This window comes from Urocitellus parryii, chromosome 15 (genome assembly GCF_045843805.1).
Source record: "Urocitellus parryii isolate mUroPar1 chromosome 15, mUroPar1.hap1, whole genome shotgun sequence".
NCBI lineage: Eukaryota > Metazoa > Chordata > Mammalia > Rodentia > Sciuridae > Urocitellus > Urocitellus parryii.
Genome location: NC_135545.1, coordinates 14,275,853 through 14,296,884, shown reverse-complemented (window position 1 = coordinate 14,296,884; position 21,032 = coordinate 14,275,853). Strand labels below are relative to the sequence as shown.

The following is a 21,032-nucleotide window of genomic DNA, read 5'->3' as shown; positions in this document are numbered from 1 at the left end:
GTTTCCCTGCCTGCCTGCCTAAAATAATAAAGTATCTCAACTAATTTGGCTGCTGGATCAGCTGCACCTTTATCGTGTTGATCCCTCACTGTGATTATCTGAACAAAGCTCTGGCCCTTCTCCCCAGAAAAATGTACATCAATTTCTTTAAAAAAAACTTTTTTTTTGGTAGTTGTAGGTGAACAGAATGCCTTTATTTTATTTGTTAATTTTTACACGGTGCTGAGGGTCGAACCCAGCGCCTCCCGCATGCTAGGCAAGCGCTTTGCCACGGAGCCCCAGCCCAGCCCCCCATTTCTTATACCAAGTTCAGAGTGTCTCCAGAATCCCCCAGGGACCGCGACACTCGCCCCTCTAGTCACATCGCAGGGTCTGACACTCTGGCGCAGGTTCTGGACAAACACGGGGACATCTTCGGGCGGGAGCGGATTGCCGAGCTGCTGGGCATGGACCTGGCCTCGCTGGAGATCACGGCGCACAACGAGCGCAAGCCGGACCCTCCCCCAGGGCTGCTGACCTGGTGAGCGGGGACAGGGGCCTGGGGTGGGAAGGGAGGGGCCCGCCCCCGGGCACCGCGCCATCCCGGCCCTCCTCGCCCCTGCAGGCTCATGTCCATCGATGTCAAGTACCAGATCTGGAAGTTCGGGGTCATCTTCACCGACAACGTGAGGAGGGGCCGTGGGGGAGGGCCCAGCAGGGTGGGGCGGTGGGGGGGGCTCCAGTCCTGTGTCCCCACCCCCAGGGTGACTCCTGAGCCCCTGTGATCCTAAGGTACTTTCTCAGCCCTGAGCTTCCTCAGGATGCGCTTGGAACCCAGACCCCGCCTTCTGCAGAGGGTCCCCACTGCTCCCCAGGTCCCCAGCTCAGAGGCCCCCAGCCCCCCACACACCCGCTCCCCGGGGCGGGCAGCCCAGTCCCTCAGCGCCCGCAGGCTCCCTGACCCCAGGCGCCCTGTGCCCGCAGTCTTTCCTGTACCTGAGCTGGTACATGGTGATGTCCCTCCTGGGCCACTACAACAACTTCTTCTTTGCCGCTCACCTCCTGGACATCGCCATGGGAGTCAAGACGCTGCGCACCATCCTCTCCTCCGTCACCCACAACGGGAAGCAGGTGTGGTGCAGAGGACCTGGGAGGGACAAGGGTGGCAGTCTGGGCGGGGTGGAGCTGTGGGGATGGGGCGGCTGGGGACCAGCAGGGAGGGCGGGCCGGGCCCAGGGGGCAGCGAGGCCTGTGGGCTGAGCCTCCCCTGCCTGCCCCCAGCTGGTGATGACCGTGGGCCTCCTGGCCGTGGTGGTCTACCTGTACACCGTGGTGGCCTTCAACTTCTTCCGCAAGTTCTACAACAAGAGTGAGGACGAGGACGAGCCCGACATGAAGTGTGACGATATGATGACGGTGAGCCCCCCCAGCCCCCCCTCCACCCCTCAGGTCACTGGCCTCTGTTTTCCTGTCTGTAAAGGGGGTTACTAACAGCAGCTGCCTGCTGGGCTCGTGACAGCTCAGACGGCTCATATGTCTAAGGTGCCAGACCCACGGTTAGTGCTCCCCAGATATTAGCCGTGGTTTTGATATTATTTGAGACATTAAAACTATGTGTTACTGGGCTGCGGGTGTAGCTCAGGGGCAGAGAGCTTGCCTAGCATGTGTGAGGCGCTGCGCTCCATCCCCAGCACCACCAAGGGAAAAAAAGCTTGGAATAGTGCCTGACATGCATTAAGATTACGTAGATATTAGTCACTATCAACCTGTAATTAAAAACACCAGCATGCCCAAGATTGTGGTGGCACATGCCTGTAATCCCAGCAACTAGGGAGGCTGAGGCAGGAGGACTGCAAGTTTGAGGCCAGTCTCAGCAACTTAGTGAGGCCCTAAGCAACTTAGTGAGACCCTGTCTCAAAATAAAAAATAAAAAGGGATGGGGGTGTGACTCCATGGTTAAGTGCTCCTGAATAAAAGTACCAGCGTGCAGGTAGTTATATTTTTTCTTCTATTCTAATAACAGTGATCATAATCCAAATTGGCTTTAACCTACTAGAGGCAGGGACACAATTAAAAGAATCATTTCAGGGGATTATCTCGGGAAATGACCTGTAAATCCAGCTCCTCCTGACATTTGAGGCCCTATAAGACTGGCCCTCCCACCCACAGCTTTGTTCCCATCAGTCAGTGATTTTAGCTCTTACTTAAGCCTCATTATGGCTTACAAAGGCGGGGGCAAGGAGGGGTAAATCCTGAGTCTACTCTGTGTAAGTCTAACCACAATCCCTCTTGCTTTTTACTTCCTGGCTGCCTGTTCCTCTTTCAGTTCTCTGAGACCATATGTTTCCTCCTGACTCAGGCCCTTTGCACTTGGTCCCCATCCCAGGCACAGCATGCACATCCCTTCACATGACCCCTCACCTTCATCATCCCTCACCTTCATCATCCCTTCACATGACCCCTCAGATGCTGTCTCCTCCAGGAAGCCCTCCCTGACCACTGCTGGGGCCTGGGCCTGCGGTGCCCATGTAACCAGACTTTGCTTTATTGATCATCTCTCTCCTGCTCCTGTCCCCTGCTGTTGCCCATAAAATCCACTTCTCAGCCCACCAAATCTCTTTCAGTTCCCCATGGGAATAAGATTTTGTTTATTTTTGGTAGTGCTGGGGATGGAACCCAGGGCCTTGCACACGGAGGGCTACGTGCTCTTCCCCTGAGCTGCACCCTCCTTCTGCAAGATTGAGCCTTTCCTCCCTGACTGTGATGTTGCACCTGTGGTTTTCTTGCCTGGAACCTCTTTCCCACCAGCCACGCACCTCACACCTCCTTCTGGTTCCACTCACACGCGTCCCCCTTCCAGGAAGCCTCACTGATCACCTAGAAGGGGTCAGGAGCTCAGCGAGCTCTCGAGGCTTCCTGTCCTTCTCCAGCTCACCCTGATCACATGGCTGCCTCCCCCGGCCTGGCCTCGGCCTGTTCCTGTCTATCACAGCCCTGACCGTTTCTGGGCTGTCACTGATGCAGTATCTATGAGCCCTGAGAGGACTGGCTCTAGGCTGTCACTGTCACTGCTGGTGTCCAGCCCTGCCTAGCCCAGGGCCTTGGCTGGTACTCAGTGAATGACCACTGCACAGTGGAGTGAGTGACCACATGCCCCCCATCCCCAGTGCTACCTGTTTCACATGTATGTGGGTGTCCGGGCTGGCGGAGGCATCGGGGACGAGATTGAGGACCCAGCAGGCGATGAATACGAGCTCTACCGGGTGGTCTTCGACATTACCTTCTTCTTCTTCGTCATCATCATCCTGCTGGCCATCATCCAAGGTCAGTGCTGGCTGAGGTGGTGGGTGGGAGTGGACACTCAATGCCCAGATGCTCCATGGCTAAGAGTGCAAACCACGAGCCAGTCTCCGTGGATTCCTGTTTCGCTCTGCTTCTCTCTATATGAAACTCTGGGCAAGTGGCCTCAGTCTCTATCTGCCAAATGGGGGTATTAATAATGGTCCTTAACTTCATCGGGTTGCATGAGAATTAAGTCTGTCCATACCTTTTAAGTGTTTTGTAGTAAGTGCTTAATAAACACCTAGTTTTATTCTTCTTAGCCAGTAGGGTGAGGCTGGGGAGATAGGGGCTAGAAGGCCCGGCCCAAAGACAGGTAGCTGGGACTAGGAGGAGTCCGAACTGGGTCTGAGTCTGGCTGACCTGCATTCTGCCTCCCCAGGTCTGATTATCGATGCCTTTGGTGAGCTCCGAGACCAGCAAGAGCAAGTGAAGGAGGATATGGAGGTGGGTCATTTGTGGGGTGACCCCGAGGGATTATAGGATGCTGGGTGGCCAAATGGGCCTCAACTCTGCTGTCTTTCACCCCCTACAGACCAAGTGCTTCATCTGCGGAATAGGCAGCGACTACTTTGACACTACACCGCACGGATTTGAGACCCACACGCTGGAGGAGCACAACTTGGCCAATTACATGTGAGCGCAGGCCGCTGGCCAATCGGGAGGGCGGGGGCATGGCCAGGGGCGCCAGGGGTGGCTACTGAGTCCGGGCGGCTTAGGGAAGGGGGTGTGGCGTCCACGTGGGTGGGGTTCGCAGCCAGCCAATCAGAAGGTAAGAGCGGTTCTGACCGGTGTCCTCCCTCCCTCAGGTTTTTCCTGATGTATCTGATAAACAAGGACGAAACGGAACACACGGGTCAGGTAAGGGGGCGCTAATGAACAACAAGGGGCAGGGACGTTATCAGGCCAATGAACAGGTGACAGTAGAAAGCTTAAGTCAATATCAAGGCGTGACCAAAGGACTCTTCTCCTCCCCCAACCCAGGAGTCCTATGTCTGGAAAATGTACCAGGAGAGATGCTGGGATTTCTTCCCGGCCGGCGACTGTTTCCGCAAGCAGTACGAGGACCAGCTCAGCTGAGCGGCCCCCACCTCCCTACCTCAAGTGCCTTACTCTCACCGAAAGCCCCCAGCCCCTGTCCTCAAGGAAGTTGAGGGCGAGGTGACCTTGCAATGGAGAAATAAAATCTGTGCTATACCCCCTGGCATCACTGTTGGTTGTTGAAATTTGGGGGGAGAGGACACCCAGAAATTCTGCCTCCCCCCAGAAAAACAAGATGACTGCATAGGCTAAAGTCACATTTATTAGAAAACGAGGCTATGACATGACCACTAGTGTGTACTTTGGAGAGGTGGACGCAGGGACCCGTTCCTAAAAGACCCTGTAGGGTCATTCCTGGATGTAGAGGTTGCTGGGGGCAGTGGGGTTGTCCGCTGGTCTCGTCTCCACCACCACAGGCCTGGGAAGGGAGAAGCAGGTCATCTGTTCATTCCCAAGTTAATAGAGACGTGCGCCCAATGCTGGGGGGAACAATGACCACACTGACGTGGTCGCTATGGTTGTAGAGCCTGTCATCTAAGGGAGGGCAACAGAAATCAATGAGCACATGGGTGCAAAGAAGCAGGGGGTGCATGACAGAGAAACTCACCCCAAGAGGACAGGTAAGGTTTCCCCAAAGATTGTACAGGGGAGCCTGAGGCTGTTCAGAAGGGAATGCGGTAAAAGAACAAGAAAGAGAGTTTTGGGCCAGATGCAGTAGTGCCTGCCTGTAATCCCAGCAGCTCCAGAGGCTGAGGCATGACGATCGAAAGTTCAAAGCCAGCCTCTGCAACTTACTGAGATCCTGCCTCTAAATAAAATATAAAAAGGGCTGGGGGGGGGGGGCTGGGGATGTGGCTCAGCGGTAGCGCGCTCGCCTGGCATGCGTGCGGCCGGGGTTCGATCCTCAGCACCACATACCAACAAAGATGTTGTGTCTGCCAAAAACTAAAAAATAAATATTAAAAAATTCTCTCTCTCTCTCTCTCTCTCTCTCTCTCTCTCTCTCTCTCTCTCTCTCTCACCTCTCTCTTTAAAAAAAAAAAACAGAAAAAAAAGGGCCTGGGGGGCGCTGGACTTGGGACTCAGCAGTAGAGTGCTCACCTAGCACGTGTGAGGCCCTGGGTTTGATCCTCAGCAGCAGAAAAAAATAAATAAAGGTATTGTCTCCTATTACAACTAAAATATAATTTTTTAAAAAGGGGGCTGGGGATGTGCTCAGTGGTTATGTGTCCTTGGGTTCAATCCCTTGTACCTCCATCTCCCCCGCCACACACACAAAAAAAGAGTGTTCTGGGCAGAGAGAACAGATGTGCAAAACCTTTGATGAGGAGAGGCTGGGTGTGGCTGGACTTGTGGGTTGAGGCCAGTACTGAGTGTTTCCCTTGAGGCCTCGGGAGGATTTGAAGCAGAGAGACAGTGAGATGGTCAGACCTGGATTGTTAAAAGGTGCCCCCAACACGTCTAAAGGGCACAGGGAACATGCTATGAGAACTATATCTCAGTAGAGCTGTTAAAAACAGATATCTCTATAACCATATCCATTCAACCTTTTGCAGTCACTATCTTTTTTTTTTAATATTTTTTTAGTTGTAGGTGGACACAATACTTTTATTTTCTTGATTTATTTTTACATGGTGCTGAGGCTCAAACCCATCGCCTCACATGTGTTAGACACACGCTCTACCACTGAGCCCCAGCCTCAGCACCCTGCAAACATTATCTTAATGTAAATTCTGAACTATGTAACCATTGAAAGGATTAATAATTAAAATTCCTTTATCTAAAAAAAAAATGGAGCCCCTTACAGGGCCTCCCATTGGCTAAATGCGAGACAATTTGAGCCTCAAGATAAAAAATTATAATAGATTACAGGATGAATAGAGTGAAATAGAAATCTATGAGATGATGCTGATATTAATAAATAAAAAGGCACCAGGTGTGGTGGTGTGCACCTGCAACCCCACTGACTTGGAGGTTGAGGCCTCAGTAACTTAGCAAGGCCCTAAGCAATTTAGTGAGACCCTGTCTCAAAATAAAAAATAAAAGTAGATATAGTTCAATGATAAAGAGCACCCTGGGGCTAATCCCCATAACTAACTAATTAAATAAACAAGAATAAAAAGAGAGGAAGGGGACTGGGGCTGTGCTCCCTGGTGGAGCGTGCGCCTTATATGTGAGGGGCCCTGGGTTCAGTCCTCAGGATCAAAGGGGAAAAACATGGATAAAACAAAAATGATTTTTTTTTTTAAAGTTACTCTTTGGGGAATCTGAGTGAAAGGGATTCAGGAATTTTTTTTTGTATTATTTTTCCAACTTCTTGCAAATTTAAATTTATGTCAAAATAAAAATTAAAATAATTATTTTAATGGCTTAAAAGTTAAAATAAAAATACAAAATGAAAATGCCCCCTGACTGCTGTGCAGGGAGTAAACTGTGGGAAAAGGGATGGAAACAGGAAGACACGACTGTCCAGGTCAAAGCTACGGGTGGCTTGTAATCCCGAGGCTCAGGAGGCTGAGGCAGGAGGATTGCAAGTTCAAGGCCAGCCTCCGCAAAAATCAAGGCACTAAGCAACTCAGTGAGACCCTGTCTCTAAGTAAAATACAAAATGGGGCTGGGATGTGGCTAGTAGTCAAGCGCTCCTGAGTTCAATCCCCCATGTGTCCCCCCAAAAAAGGTGTGGGTGGCTATGACACCTCAGGAAGCGCTCTCCACGTCAGAAGCTCCCTCTCTGGACCTTCTGTCCCCCTCCCCAGCACTGTACCTGGGGGAGCCAAGCAGACGGAAGGTGAGGGTTGGGTCTCTCAGCTCCTGCAGCAGCTGGGGAGAAAATGAGTGTGTCAGTGACAGAAGACCCCTCCCCACTCCCCACCAACACGTCTTTCTTAAGGAGAACAAGGAGAGGTTTCTGTGTGTCTGACATCTGATCCAACACCATGTACCAGCCGTGTGACCGCGGCAAGTTACTTAACTTTTCTGTGCCTCAGATTACTAACCTGTAAAATCTTAGTACCTATCTGATTGGTTATTGTAAAGATTAAACAAAATATTAAAATGCAAGGGTAGAGTCTGATACCGTGTTCTATGAGATAAGCCCCACTTCCCCTCCATTTTCCAAAGGAGGACAGTGGGGCACAGGACAGTGAAGTCATGTGTCTAAGGTCACTCAGCTGGTTCCAGTGCAGGCTTCTGGTCCAGGCTCTTGGCCCCCACCTTACAGTCAAGGCTTAGAGGCTCAGAGAGAAGGAAACTCCCTTGCACAGCATCGCATGGTAAGACTGGGCTTGGGGAGACCGTGGGGCAGAGAAGGGGCTCCGTCTGCACTGAAACTGGAGGAAGGTTCCATCCAAGACGCCAAGCCCATGTTTAAATGTCATTGATGACCGTGACCGAGGCAGGCCGATTGGCGTGGAGGGGAGGAGCTTACCTGGTCGGAACCTGGAGCCCACACCTGGACTCCGTGCTTCCAGAAGGCCTGCAGCCTGCCCCCGACCATTGCTGGAGAGAAGCAGCAGCCGTTACCCCTGGGGCTCACTCAAGCCTCATCCCCGCCCCCAGGAGTCCCCACCTCTGCACATACCCACGGCCTCCACCGGTTCCGTCATGGGGATCTCAGATGTGCGAAGTCCCGGGACTGGGGCCCCCTCTGGTGTCACCAGCTTCAGGGAGCCTGGCCAAGTAGAACGAGGGTGTTAAGAACGGAGGGCAGGGCGCAGGACATCCCTGACGAGCAGGCAATAAATTCAGTGTGAAAAGCCAAGAAGGAAGTGGGGGTGGGGAGCCGTGGGGCGCGGCCCGGAGGGGCTCAGGGTTTCTGAGAGCCGCGGTCCTGGACAGGGAAACGGCGAGGGCCGGGCAGGGGCTCTTACCATCCATCAACACCATCACCATGTCTTCCTTTACTTGGGTCACCTGCACTGCTCCCTTGTGCTCTAGAGGACAGGAGTCAAGAAAAAACTCCACCAGGTTCTCTGTTCTCCCACAGGGTCCCCATAGACCAGGGTCTCACTAGGCAGCGCTCAGGTCCCCTGCAATTAGGCCAGGCCCCGCCCACCACCCAAGCCCCATCCGGAAAATCTCACCATTTAAATAAAACCCGCTGTCCCACTCCTGGGTCAGTACTGCCTCAAGATAAGCCCCGCCCACGCCCACGCAGCCCCGCCCACTCACCGGTGCTCATCTCGCCCAGCCAGCAGGACAGTGCACCGAAGCGTACGGTGTGGAAGAGCACTGACTTCGCCAGCCGGCCCGGGCTCACGCCGATGCACACGGCCGGCAGGTCGGAGCCTGGCGAGGTCAGCAGCGCGAACACTGGCAGAGGCGTGGGCAGTGGAAACAGCACCTGCTGCTGGCCGCAGGGCAGGGGCGGGATCAGTGGGACCAGGGAGTGGCTTGCCTTGCTATAAGGCTACGGACTTTTTTTTTTTTTTTTTTTTTTGTCGCACTGGGGACTGAACTCAGGGGCGCTCAACCATTGAGCCACAGCCTCTGCCCTTCCTATTTTGTTTTAATTTTGAGCCTGTCTCACTAAGTCTGGCCAATTTACTCAAACTAGCCTCGAATTTGCTATCCTCCTTTCCCAGCCTCCGGAGTCGCTGGATTACAGGCGTGCACCACAGCGCCTGCGCAGGCCTAGGACTTCTGAAGTATATCCTGGGCCCACAGTCTTGAGAGATGCTATCTGGAAATTTCAAGGTGTCAGAGGCCTCAGAGGGTTTGGGGCCTCCTCAGAAAACGAGGGGTGTGGCTTCAGAGTGTGTGTGGCTTTGATTGAAACCTGGAGATAGGCAGGGACCCCCAAGGTACAGGGCCTCAAGGACAGTAAAATCCTATCTTCTTAGATAGTCAAAGAAAGCAACAGGTCCTGAATGGCTTCTCCTTAGAAATCTGGGGCTGGGCACAGAGTCTGAGAAATCCTTGGGGCCAGGTATGAAGGGCGGAGCTTAAGAATCAAGAAGCCCTGTGAAGTGCGAGGGGTGGGCGGGGCCTCTATGGAGGCGGGGCTTCAGGGAGCTCTCCACCTAAGCTCCTAGGGTGGAAGGCCCTAGTCACTGCCTGTCCAGAGTCCACAGTACCCGGAGTCCCAAGTCCCTTACCCGGACCAGCAGGAACTTGTTCATGGGCTGGTACCACTGGAGCAGGACCACGGAGGTCTCCAGCGCCCCGCACAGGAATGGGCCCCCGGAGCTCGCACCCTCGGCTGTGGGGGTGGGCAAGGATGGGTCAGGGTCAATTCCCTCTCCTCCCTGCTCTCCTACCGCGAGGCCCAAAGCACAAACTCTGCAATCTTCCAGAGAGGATATAGCCCAAGCGCCCCGCCTCCCCGGCACGCCCCGCCTCCCCGGCACGCCCCGCCTCCCCGGCACGCCCCGCCTCCCCGGCACGCCCCGCCTCCCCGGCACGCCCCGCCTCCCCGGCACGCCCCGCCTCCCCGGCACGCCCCGCCTCCCCGGCACGCCCCGCCTCCCCGGCACGCCCCGCCTCCCCGGCACGCCCCGCCTCCCCGGCACGCCCCGCCTCCCCGGCACGCCCCGCCTCCCCGGCACGCCCCTTGGGTTCCGGCTCACCCACACAGCACGCCCGGCAGCCCTTGGTGTCCTGGATCTTGGTGGAGACCATGTTTCTCCTGGAAGAAGAGGTAGGTGTGAACAGGTGGGAACAACAGGGGGAGGGGAGATCACAGGGCCTGGGGTGTCGTTTGGGGGCTGTTACCTTCCCAATAGCCGGTGGGGGCTAATGTGAGCGATGGGGCTTCCTGCTCTGGTCTCTTTCCGTTCCAAAAGGCCCAGGATGCTATGAGAATACAGGTGGGGGGTCTTTCCTGCAGTGTGTGTATGTGGGGGGAAGCAGTTATAGGACCCCGCTACCACCTCTTCCCCCCCATCGCTTCACAGGGCCCCAGACCTTTGTCTGAAACTCCCACAACTGCAAATCGAGAGCGCTTTTCATTCATTCCTTTCTCATTCCATACATTTTAAAGGCCTAGAGTTGGCCAGGTGCTGTACTTGGCTCCGGTAAAAAGTACTGAATATGTTCCCTACCCTCATAGTACTTGTGGCCACATAAGAAATTAAACTGTGAACATTTAACCAGTAAGATGGAGTTACACATATTAAAGTTTAACAAAAAAAAATCTAGAAATTCTAAAGTCTGTTATAACAGATGTGACATTAAGTGGCTCATGAATCCTATTTGACTTGGTGTTTCTCTCAAAACTAGCAATTCTTTTGCACAAAATATTTACAAAACAATGACACAGATTTTTAAAAATCTATAACTTGCTCGTTTTATTTTAATAAAGTCAGAATAACTTCTGATGGCCATTTGAATATTGAAGCTATTTAAACACTAATTTATTGTAGAAATTACCTCAAGACTGACTTGAGGCCTAGCGTCAGCTCTGTTTTACACACGAGGAAACTAAGGCTCTTGCCTTATGTCCAAGGTGGAAAACTGGGTGGGATTTGAAGCCATGGCTCAGTTCAAGGGCAGCCTAAATTTTGTTAAACTCTGCTCATCTACCTCCCAACCCCCTGACCTTGGCCCTTAATTTCTGAACCCGCCTCTCCCCACAACCCACAGACAGACCTGAGAGGGACATGAGGACATTGTTGATGGAGTATAACCAGGTGGTCCGGCTAGGAAAGAGCTGCAGAGGATGGGGAGATGGCTCCTGTAACACCCTAGCGCCCCCCACCCCCAGCCCTGTCCAACCCTTGGGGCCGTCCCGTCCCTCACCATCTCCAGCGTAGCCTCCTGATCATTCCTGTTCAAGATGAAAATGCCTTCTTCAGCCCCGAGGAGCAAGTGCTGGTCTGGAAAGGACAGACAGGAGGACACTGGGACCTATCTCATCCTGGGGACCTCCCAGATCCCCGCCTGTCTGAACCCAAACACTGGCCCTGAGGCTGCAGCTCTAGCCCTTTATTCTCTCTCTCATCCCAGACTTTGTTTCCCCCAATCTGAGCTCAAACCCTGCCCAGTCCCTTAAGCCAGTCTCAGGGTCCCCTGAGAAAGTGAAAGTGACTTGCCACTTTCAGGTGGTTCTTCTCTGACATACAGAACTGGCCCTGTCTCCTTAGTTCCTCCCCCAACCTTAGACCTGCCTCCCCAGATAGCCTGCCCCAGTTCTGACCTCCAGCTGCTAGTCTGTCTTCACACTGATCTCCAAACTCTGACAACTCAACTGAACTTTATCTGTCCAGCATCACCCCTGAACTCTGACGCTGTTCCTTTAACTTTGACCCTTTATCTCTACATCTTTGATCCCAAACTCTTCTTCTCTGTAGCTTTCTGATCTCTAAAGCTCCTAACCACGAAATGCTGACCACAGTCTATCATGAACCTCTAGCTGACCTTCTGTACATCCATCTTGTCCCCCAAACTCTATCCTTTCTGTGAGATTTGGGTACCCTGATCCCCAAACTCTAATTTTTCCAGTTTTAACTCTCCAACTCCTCTTTCTTCTTCCCCTCTTGGATCCTCAAAGCCAAATGCAGTCGTGGTCTCCACTGTAATTCCGCCCTGCCACTCCCACCCCACCAAGACCCTCCCCTGTCCCTGCCCTTGAGCTGCCATTAAAGCTCCTCTGCAGGCCCCCTCACCCCTTGGCTTCTCCACCCCACCCAGGCCCTGCCAGACTCTAGGAAAGGCCCACCCTTGGTGGAGGGGTGTGTCCAGGCTGCTGTGCTGTGGATCCGGAGGGGACAGCCATTGAACAGCTTTACGAGAAGGGCACATCCCTGGGCAGGCCGTGGAGGGGCCGGCGGCAGATCCAGCCAAAGCGAGCGGGGAACAGGAAGATGCAGTGGTTAAGACTCTGTCGCCAGAGTGCCAGGGATCAAACCCCACCTCTGCCTCCTCACCCCCATTCCCGGTCTTCTTTCCATGGTCTCAGATACCCATGGCCAACCACGGTCCAGAAACATGACATGGAAAATTCCAGGGATAAAGAAGAAATCACAAGTTTCATACAACTTTCACTTCAGTGTAATGTTCAAGTTATCCTAGTCGATTATTATAGTTGTTAATCTCTTACTGTGTCTTAATTCATCAAACAAACATCATAATTATGTGTATATAAGAAAAATACATATGTGGGGTTTGATACTATAGTTTCTGGCATCCTGTGAGGGTCTTAGAACATAACCCCCATGGATAAGGGGCACTGCTATATAAACCACCTGGGCAAGCTACCTTCCTGCCCTGTGCCTCAGTTTCCCCATCCGTGAACCGGCAAGGATCTCTACCCCTGGGATATCTATTTCCTATGTGTGTGTAAGTTGGAGTCTCCCTACGCGGTTGCCAGGGCTGGCCTCAACCTCACAAACTCATGCTCCTCCTGCCCCAGCCTCTGAATGGCTGGGACTGCACTGACCTGTGATGGCTGCCTGTCTCTGAAGGGTTATACTACTGAAAGACAAGGTCTCAGCATTTGGCACAGAAGAAGTGAAGTGTTCAACAACAAATGTCCCTCGTTATGACTATCAGTCCTCCCAACGCCCTCCCATACAGCCTGGGCGTCCCGGCCCCCTGCCAAGGCACACAGCTGGCCTCACCTTTCTCTTCATCTTTTCCTTTTTAGGGGGCAGCAGTGGGGGCTGGTCAGGCTCCCGGGAAGCTGGGTTCCAGAGTGAGGGCTCTGAGAGGGGGTGGGAGGAAATTAGCCCCCAGGACCCCCGTCCCTGCTCACCCTCCATTCCCGGTCCACCCTGTTACCTGAATGGGCAGTGAGGTGGGGGCTGCGGGTGGCTGGGGGAGGACCAAGATGGGGGGTGCGTGGGGGGGGTCCACTGGCACACCGGACCAGCACCCCTGGGCTCAGCTGCCCCTCATCCCCCATTCCCCCAGGACCTTCATCTGATGGAGAACGGAACTTGGGCTTTGGAGACAGGAGAAGAACACGGAGGACATACATTAGATGATCTCAGAGAGAGGACCCCTCTCCACCCAACTCTACCTCCCCCAGACTGCACCAGCCATGGCTCTAACCCTCCCCGCCGTGTTCTGCATCTGCCCCCGGTTTCCCCTGGACACCCCATCCCCAGACAGCAACACACTCCAGAAACCAAAGGTTAATGCCGGGGGTGGCAGGGCACTCCTAGGATCAGCTACTGACCAGTGTCCACGAAGCCAAGCTAAATACCCCATCCCTAGGTTGAGGGACACCTAGGTCTGAATGGATCCACTGTCCAGGACTCCCAGACTCACAGCCCCGGACAGCCCAGCGTCCCTGCATCTGAGGACCTGGCTACCAGCCTGCAGGGCCTTACCTTGGGGGGCAGTGGCGGGGGAGTGTCCTCTGAAGAGGGGGGGCTGTAACACAGTGGGGGGGAAGTGGGCGGGGTGCGGGAGAAGGCTAAGACCTGGGGCTGGAGGCCAGGAGGGAAGGGGGCCACTGGGTCTCCTTGGAGCTGAGGACTACGGGACCAAGAGCCTCAGCGACAACAGTGACAGCAACCCTGGGACGGGAAGCACTGGCCACACATGGAGCCTCTGACTCCTGAAGCCCAGTGAAGACAGCTTGCCCTGGCGGGATGCAGGTCTCACTCTGCGACTGCCCCCACTGCACACGAGATGTGTGGAGGGCCTGTGGAGTGGGCCTTGGGCTGCCCTAGGCCGGGACTTGGGGAAGGTGGAGTGACGCTAGGGTGCAGCTCCGGGTCTGGGGCTCAGGGGAGATTTTTCAGGAACTGAGTTTTAGTTAGAGGTTGGGTGAGAGACACCAAAGGATCAGGTCTGAGGCTGGGGCTAGAGCTGAGTTGATTTCGGGGGTTCTCCGGGGGCTGGACCCACCCATCTGGGAGCTACACCTGGGATTGGCTGAAGGACCAGGCTGAGCGAATAGGTGGGGAGAGATGTGTGACTGGGGCAGGTGACATCCTGGAGGGAACTGGGGCAAAGCCTAGGGTGAGGGCAGGTAGGGGCTGCGCTGGGGGTCAGGTCGGGGCTCAAGGGCCAGGGGTAAGGAAGGTAGGGTCAACTGGGCATGTGCGGCAGCTGGGGCTGAGAGAGGGCCTGGGGCTGGGCTTCTCACATGTCCACATCGTCGTAATCATCATCAGACTCTGACAGGTGGCTCCTGAAGAGTGACAGGCTTGAGCTTCAGGCAGCTCCCAGGTACACCCAGTGCCCTCCCCTCCCACCCCAGGGGCCTGACCTGGGACTGCTGCTCCTGAAGTCTGCGGGTGGCTGCAGGGGAGCCTGTGGGACAGGGAAGGGTAAGCCACGCCCAGGGGAGGGGGCCCTCGGGGAGGGGGAGGGCGTCTCACAGTGCTGTCAGCTGGGGGTCTGGGCTCCACTCCTCGGAGCTTCCTGAACTCCATGTGCCTCCCTGGGTGCCGGTGAGGAAGATAACGGTGAGCCAGGAGCAGGCAGCAAGAGGGAAGAGGAAGAGGGGGGAGGTTAGAGTCAGGATCTCAGGGGTTGGTACTGTCCCTTAGAGGAAGGGTCTTGGCTTACAGAGGTCTCACTTTGGGGGTCAGTGTTTGGGATCAGAGAGATAGAAGAGCTCAAAGTAATTATAGAGTGTTTTCAAAATCCATTTGGGGGCTGGGGATGTGGTTCAGTGGTTAAGCGCCCCTGAGTTCAATCCCCTGTACAAAAAAAAAAAAAAAAAAGAATCCATTTGGGTATCAAGGATTCTGAGAGATTCCTGAGGTCTCCTTGGTGGATGGGAGGCCTCCTGAGGTCTGTTTGCAGTTCGGAGGGGTGGGGGTCTCTATGGTTGTTATGTGGGTCAAGTGGTGATAAGGTTCTTTGGGGTCTCTGATGAGGTTCTTTGGGTCTCTTGTGAGATCAGATGGTGATAAGGGTCTCTGGTGGCCTGATGGTAGGCAAAGGGGGTCTCTTGGATCTATTATAGGATCTATCAGGTGTCCCCAAACTGTAGGATTTTCTACTCACGATAGCAATCTGCGTCTGGGATCCCCAGAGAGCTGGACTGGTGGGTGGACCTGATACGCCGAGGGATGGCAGGGGGTGGCTGGGTGGAAGGGTGCCAAGTCAGGGCTCATGGCCCCCAAGCAGCCCCCACCGGCAGCTTGGGTCCAGCCGCGAGCCTTCCTCTCTCCCACGACCCTCTGCACCCATCCCTGTGCAGAGCTCCCTGCCTCCTGCCCTCTTCCCATCCATCCTAAGGGAGGTGCAGCAGGGGATGGGCCTGGGTGAAGGCCAGGAGGGTCCTGCCCTCGTGGCAGCCGGGACCCTCACCTCGGGATCCTCATCTTCAGTCTCAGCAATGGGGAGCCCCTTTCCGGGATTCCTCATTTTGTCCAGAAGATCTAGGATCAGGCCCCTACTCAGCCCGGGCTGGGACACCAGCTGGTGCTGGGGAAGGAAGAGGGAGTCAGGAGACCAGGGCTGGGGTGGCGGGAAGGGTGGGGACAGGGGCCTGCTGGGGGAGAAGGCAGGAAATGTGCAGAACTCTGAGAAGCTTTAAGGGATTAGAAGAATACAGGGCCCTCCAGGGAGGCCTGGAGAATTCCAGGGGGGCCTTAGAAAGATCAGCCTTTCCTTGGAATTCCAGAGGACTCTCAGGAATGGGTCCTAGGGTCCTAGGGTCCTTGGGCATTCATGAGTTCTAATAATTAGGGGTCTCAGAAAAGTCTGGGGGATATGATTTGGAGGGTCTGGAGTGGTTCTGGGAAATTTTGACGGGCCACGGGGGTCTGTGGCACTAAATTATGAATGCAGGAATCCTGGGCTGGGAGAACCGGGGAGCGGGTGGGGTGCTTCTCAGGGAAAGGGATTTACACTGAGCATCTTGGTGGCTCCAGGTCGCTTCTTGGGGCTCTTGGTGAGTGTGACTTTGACAAAGTTGTGGAAGGCAGCTGACCTTGGAGGAAGAAGCCAGGTTCCGGGATGAGACTAGAGGCCTCTCCCATCAGACCTTCCAGCCCTGGCCCGGCCCACCCTGTCCCTCAACATGACCCTCCTTTACCATTTGCTCTTTTCCTTTAGCCGGGGAGGCTGGTAGCCACTCTTGGTCATGAGGAAGAGAACTCTAGAATAGCAGAGGAAGCACATGGGGTTCAGACCCCCAAGGGAGCCAGACCTGATGGCTGAAGAAAAGGCATTCGGTGCTGGGGGACCCTTGGGCGACTCCTTCAGGGGGACTAGGGGGACCTGCCTACCTGAGAGGATGAACATCAAAAAGTGGTGGCTGCAGCTCAGCCAGTTCAATGGCCGTGATCCCCAAGGACCAGATGTCACACAGCTCGTTGTACCCTCCCTTCAGGGCCACAGCAGCTACTTCTGGAGCCATCCTGGGGGCAGAGAGTCTCAGAGAGCCAGAGATGGCACAGGATGGAGCAGAACAGGAGGGGAAAGGCAAAGTATGGGTGAGGGGAGGTGGACACACAGCCAGATGGAAAGGGCCACAGAAACAAAGATGGACACCGAGAGGTAAAGGCAGAGAGAGAGAGGGGAAGGCAGAGACCAACAGAGGGACAAGAGTGAGAGGCACAGGAACAGAGCTGGGGTGCAGCTCAAGGGCGGAGCACTTGCCTCGCATGTGTGAGGCCTCGGGTTCCATCCCCAGCACCCCCCCAAAATGAATAAATAATTCTATGGGGTGGGGGACAGAAACACAGAGATAGCCACAGGCTGAGGAAATTCAGAAATAGACCTGGAGAAAAAGATCAAAAGATCAGGATAAAAACCAACATGGGGCTGGGGATGTGGCTCTAGCGGTAGCGCGCTCGCCTGGCTGCAGGGGGCGCTGGGTTCGATCCTCAGCACCACAGACAAATAAAACAATGTGTGTGTCCACCAAAAACTAGAAAATAAATATTTTTAAAAATTTTAAAAATATTAAAAAAAAATCAGGGTGAAAAAGGCAGAAAAGGGACAGACAGACGCGGAGAGCCAAGAGGCTCCCAGGGGGTAGTCGGGCTGGGAATGAGGCTGGAAGGAGAGTCTCAGGAGCCAGGGCAGGAACACCCCCCAAGCCTGGGGGGGGACCCTCACCAGTAAGGTGTCCCAATGAAAGACAGGCGTCTAGCCAGCGTCGCCCCAATCTGGGCCGAGATCCCAAAGTCAGCTGGAGACAGAGGGAGAGATACAGCATGTCAATACCCCTGGGTGCCAGTTAGCTCCCTGTCACACCCGACAGCCACACTCACCCAGTCGGACCTCCCCAGCATCGTTGATGAGGATATTGGCTCCCTGGGCACAAGAGGAAGGATGCAATGCTGTCAGAGACCCCCTCTCCAGCCACTGCTGCCCCATCGCCTGGTCCTGCACTCCACAGGGCAAGCTGCCCTATCCCTGAGCCCCCCAAGAGCCACTCCCGCCTCCCGGGCTCCACCCCTAGTGTCACCTTCACCCCCAGACCACCTTGATGTCCCGGTGTATCTTCTTCTGTGAGTGCAGGTAGGCCAGCCCCTGGGGAGGAGGCAGACAAGGGGGCTGGGAAGGGCTGCGGGCTGAAGCAAGCCCCGCCCCCAGGGCCCCCCAGGCCTCTCCTCACCTGGAGCACTTCCCTGCAGACATAGCTGATCTGGAGCTCTGAGAGGGAGCCAGTCACTGCAAAGGTCACCCCGGCCAGGCCAGGTGTTGGACAGGGAGCCAGGAAGTGGGGGTGGAGTTGGGGGTTCCCTGGCTCCACCTACCCACACCAGCTGAGAGAGTGCCCAAGAGGGAGGGGGCACAGGAGGATGGGACAGGTGGGAAGTCAGAGAGGGAGGCTGAGGGGAGGCCGAGGGGAGGCCGGGAGGTCACAAGGCTGGGAGAGAGATTGTGATGCACGGACACAGGCCAGAGGGAGACAGTCACTGGATGTTATTTACGTCTACTGTGTGCATCTAAGGACACAGCCGTGACCAAGAGACACATGCCTGCCCTCGTGGAGAGAACGTTCCAGTGGGGGAGACAGATGATAAGCAAGTAAAACACACAGCACATGGGGCTGGGCCTGTGGTTTGGTGGTAGAGCACTTGCCAAGCATGTGCCAGGCCCTGGTCAATCCCCAGCACCAGTGGGGGAAAATTTTATATATGTGCACATGGGTATGCACCCATGTATGCACCCACAAACAATAAACAGGAAAACAGAGCGATAAAGATAACAGGAAATATGTGTAGGAAAGACTATGACATTTTACACCACGATGTCATAAAGCTACGAAAGTGACAGCGGGGGACATGAGGGACCTCCTCAGAAGGAGAAGAGGAATAGCAAGGGCAGGGATGCGGGGTGGTTAGGACTGTTTCTGGGGCTGAAAAATGGCCAAGTGGGGGGACAGAGCAGGGAGGAGAAAAGCCATCGGAGAAAGGCCGGTCGGCTTGGGTGGACCAGGGCCAGGGCAAAGGCCACGAGGAGTTGGGGCTTCAGAGGGACACGGGAGCCCTGGGAGGCCTCCCAACAGGAGAGTGACGTGACTGCCTGCAAAATGAGGAATGGCAGAGAGCGACAGAGACAGACAGAAACAGGGACAGAGCCAAACTGAGACACAGAAAGAGCCAGGCAGAGACCAAACGCGGTATGACAGACATTTTGAAAGAGAGAGACATTGGAGGGGTAAAGGGGACAATAGAGACAAGAGATAGGGGAGGCACAGAAACCAGGCCTGAGAGACCTGTTGTGTGAGTCACTTCCTCTCTGTGGGCCTCAGTTTCCCCCTCTTTGGAGGGTTTTTTCTTTTGCTGTGCTGGGGATGGAACCCCCGGCCTCCATCCACCAGGCAAGCCTCTACCCCTGAGCTACCCTCCAGCCCCCTGAGAGCTTCTTAATTAGGTCCTTCGTTTTCTGACCTTTGAGGTCTTGAGCTAGAGGGAATTAGGGGATCATGGAGGACAGAAGCAAACTCAGAAATACAGAGAGGAGTAGCTCAGTGGGAGAGCACTTGCCCAGCATGCATCAGGCCCTGGGTTCCCTGTGCACCACCACCAAAAAAAAAAAAAAAAAAAAGTAGGAGAAGAAAGAAAAAAGAGAGAAAGGTAATGACCATCAGAAGCTCACCCACCCCATTCTCAAATTTTCTGAGACTAAAAGGCAGGCTGAGGAAGAGAACCAGAAATCCATTCACTCATTTGATGAGACATCGAGGGAAGGAGGACGGGGGCGGGGGGGGGTGTCGTCACTGCATACAGAAAGACTGAGCCTGGACAGCAGGGTCCCCACCTGCTCAGTCACTACAGGTTCCTCAGCATCCTCCAGGCCAGGCCCAGGACAGGGAGGGGCTTGTTGCATGAAACGTGGAACAGGAAGACAGTTCCCAGGAACACAAACACTGAGACACTGAACAGGAAAGCTGGATTTGAAGGGTCAAGGGGGCCTAGATTCCTTGTCCCTCCTCTAACCTTGGTAGATGTCCTGGAGAGAGCCAGCCCCACAGAATTCCATGCAGATCCAGAGCTTCTGCAACCTATGAAAGTTCAAGAGTAACTATATTATTATTTATAGGAGACAGCCCCTGGTACACCGTCTTGTTCTAGCTCAATTAGAACTTGAATGTACAGGTGTCATCTGTCTCCCCTTGTCCACCAGAGTAAGACTGTTTCAATCCCATTTTACAGAGAAGGAAATCAGGGGTCAGACAGGAAATCTGTTTTCTGGACAATTCCATTTGGACCTAAGTCTTTGGGCTTCAAATCCAGGGCACCCTTCTGCTGTCCTAGGCTTTCTGAGAAGACAGAGCTGAGATGCAGGTTGTGGAGGCTTGGATGGGACAGACAGGCCCAGGGTGTCAGATCTGGGGAACTGAGGTCATTATTGGGGCAGCAGAGACATTATTTTGGAGGTCAGAGAATTTAGGGGTTCTTATTAAAGGAGAAGAATAAAACTGGGGAACCCAAAGGGCAGAATAATGAGAGATTTATTTGAAGGGAGTTGATTTCAGATGTGGTTAATACAAAGGGATCAGAAATGGGACCCTGGGTCAGAAATGGGAGTTCTGGATTGGGAATTAAGTTAGGAGAGACCTGGTCAGAGACTTTGGTCTGGGGATCAACCTAGGGAGTGCTCCAATTAAAAGTGGGAGTCCAAGGTTGGAGTCAGGTTAGGGTATCTGGGTCAAAAGCGGAAGTCAGGACAGGGGATGAGGTTAGGGGGTGTCTAATCAGAAGTGAGGACTCTGAGTTAGGGGCTGGGCTGGGTCCCTGAGGTTGATCACCAGAGGTAACTGCCATGGTAGGCCACGATGTTGGCATGCCGGCAAGTTTTCAACATGAGGATTTCCTTCTGAAGGGTGGACACATCATCATCTGCAAGGAGAGGCAGAAGAAAAAGGTGGCTTCAGGCAGGGAGTCACTGGAAGGGAACGGGGACCCCCCAGCCGGTGGGGGTGGGTTGGGGAAGGAGTTTCTGGGTCCCCTCTCACCAGGCTCCATCTTCACCATCTTCAGTGCTACCAGGTCTCCGGACACCTTGTCTCGAGCCTGGAAAAGGGGAAGTTGGCTCTCAGCGCCTCCATCGCTGAGTCCTTCTCAGTATCCCTCCAAGGACTGGGACCCTCTTGCACCCTATCCCTTATTGATTTTCAACTTAAAGATCACTGGTTTGAGGGTGACGGAGACCAAGGGGCTTCCTCACCTTGAAGACTTCCCCATAGGTGCCGCCACCCAGCCGTTGCAGCAGGTCATAATGGTCCCGGGGATCCCTGTTAAAGATGTCGGGGTCCACGAGCTCCATCCCTGGAGGCCTGAGCTAGGCCTGCGCCCAGGGGCCAGCAG

At 54.5% G+C, this 21,032-nt stretch overlaps 2 protein-coding genes across 4 annotated transcripts in view; one reads left to right on the top strand and one right to left on the bottom strand.

Annotated features, from left to right (window-relative positions):
• Ryr1 (ryanodine receptor 1) overlaps positions 1 to 4,523 on the top strand; it is a 111,602-nt gene extending 107,079 nt beyond the window's left edge. For both annotated transcript variants that reach the window (XM_026412131.2, XM_026412129.2), the window contains 9 exons: positions 390 to 520; positions 605 to 665; positions 964 to 1,110; positions 1,261 to 1,395; positions 3,147 to 3,303; positions 3,701 to 3,765; positions 3,854 to 3,954; positions 4,128 to 4,179; positions 4,303 to 4,523. In XM_026412131.2, coding sequence (XP_026267916.2) covers positions 390 to 520; positions 605 to 665; positions 964 to 1,110; positions 1,261 to 1,395; positions 3,147 to 3,303; positions 3,701 to 3,765; positions 3,854 to 3,954; positions 4,128 to 4,179; positions 4,303 to 4,398 — 945 coding nt within the window. In that variant the 3' untranslated portion in view covers positions 4,399 to 4,523. The remainder of the gene's footprint in view (positions 1 to 389; positions 521 to 604; positions 666 to 963; positions 1,111 to 1,260; positions 1,396 to 3,146; positions 3,304 to 3,700; positions 3,766 to 3,853; positions 3,955 to 4,127; positions 4,180 to 4,302) is intronic.
• Positions 4,524 to 4,612: 89 nt separating this feature from the next.
• Map4k1 (mitogen-activated protein kinase kinase kinase kinase 1) lies at positions 4,613 to 21,016 on the bottom strand. 2 transcript variants are annotated; one of them, XM_026412132.2, is made up of 31 exons: positions 20,893 to 21,016; positions 20,681 to 20,738; positions 20,474 to 20,564; positions 19,662 to 19,726; positions 17,831 to 17,886; positions 17,698 to 17,745; positions 17,484 to 17,526; positions 17,329 to 17,401; positions 16,494 to 16,625; positions 16,301 to 16,363; positions 16,114 to 16,195; positions 15,571 to 15,687; positions 15,265 to 15,343; positions 14,631 to 14,692; positions 14,519 to 14,562; positions 14,396 to 14,440; positions 13,632 to 13,674; positions 13,078 to 13,240; positions 12,918 to 13,000; positions 12,017 to 12,101; positions 11,098 to 11,174; positions 10,948 to 11,008; positions 10,072 to 10,180; positions 9,927 to 9,985; positions 9,456 to 9,559; positions 8,530 to 8,704; positions 8,229 to 8,291; positions 7,940 to 8,029; positions 7,787 to 7,857; positions 7,124 to 7,179; positions 4,613 to 4,777 (listed from the first exon to the last, which is right to left on the bottom strand). In XM_026412132.2, exons 1-31 carry the CDS (start codon positions 20,989 to 20,991, stop codon positions 4,708 to 4,710), a joined length of 2,466 nt encoding a protein of 821 aa, XP_026267917.2. In that variant the 5' UTR covers positions 20,992 to 21,016; the 3' UTR covers positions 4,613 to 4,707. The 2 variants fall into 2 exon arrangements, with proteins under 2 accessions (XP_026267917.2, XP_077649090.1); XM_077792964.1 differs by having other exon boundaries at positions 12,017 to 12,080.
• Positions 21,017 to 21,032: the final 16 nt, after the last annotated feature.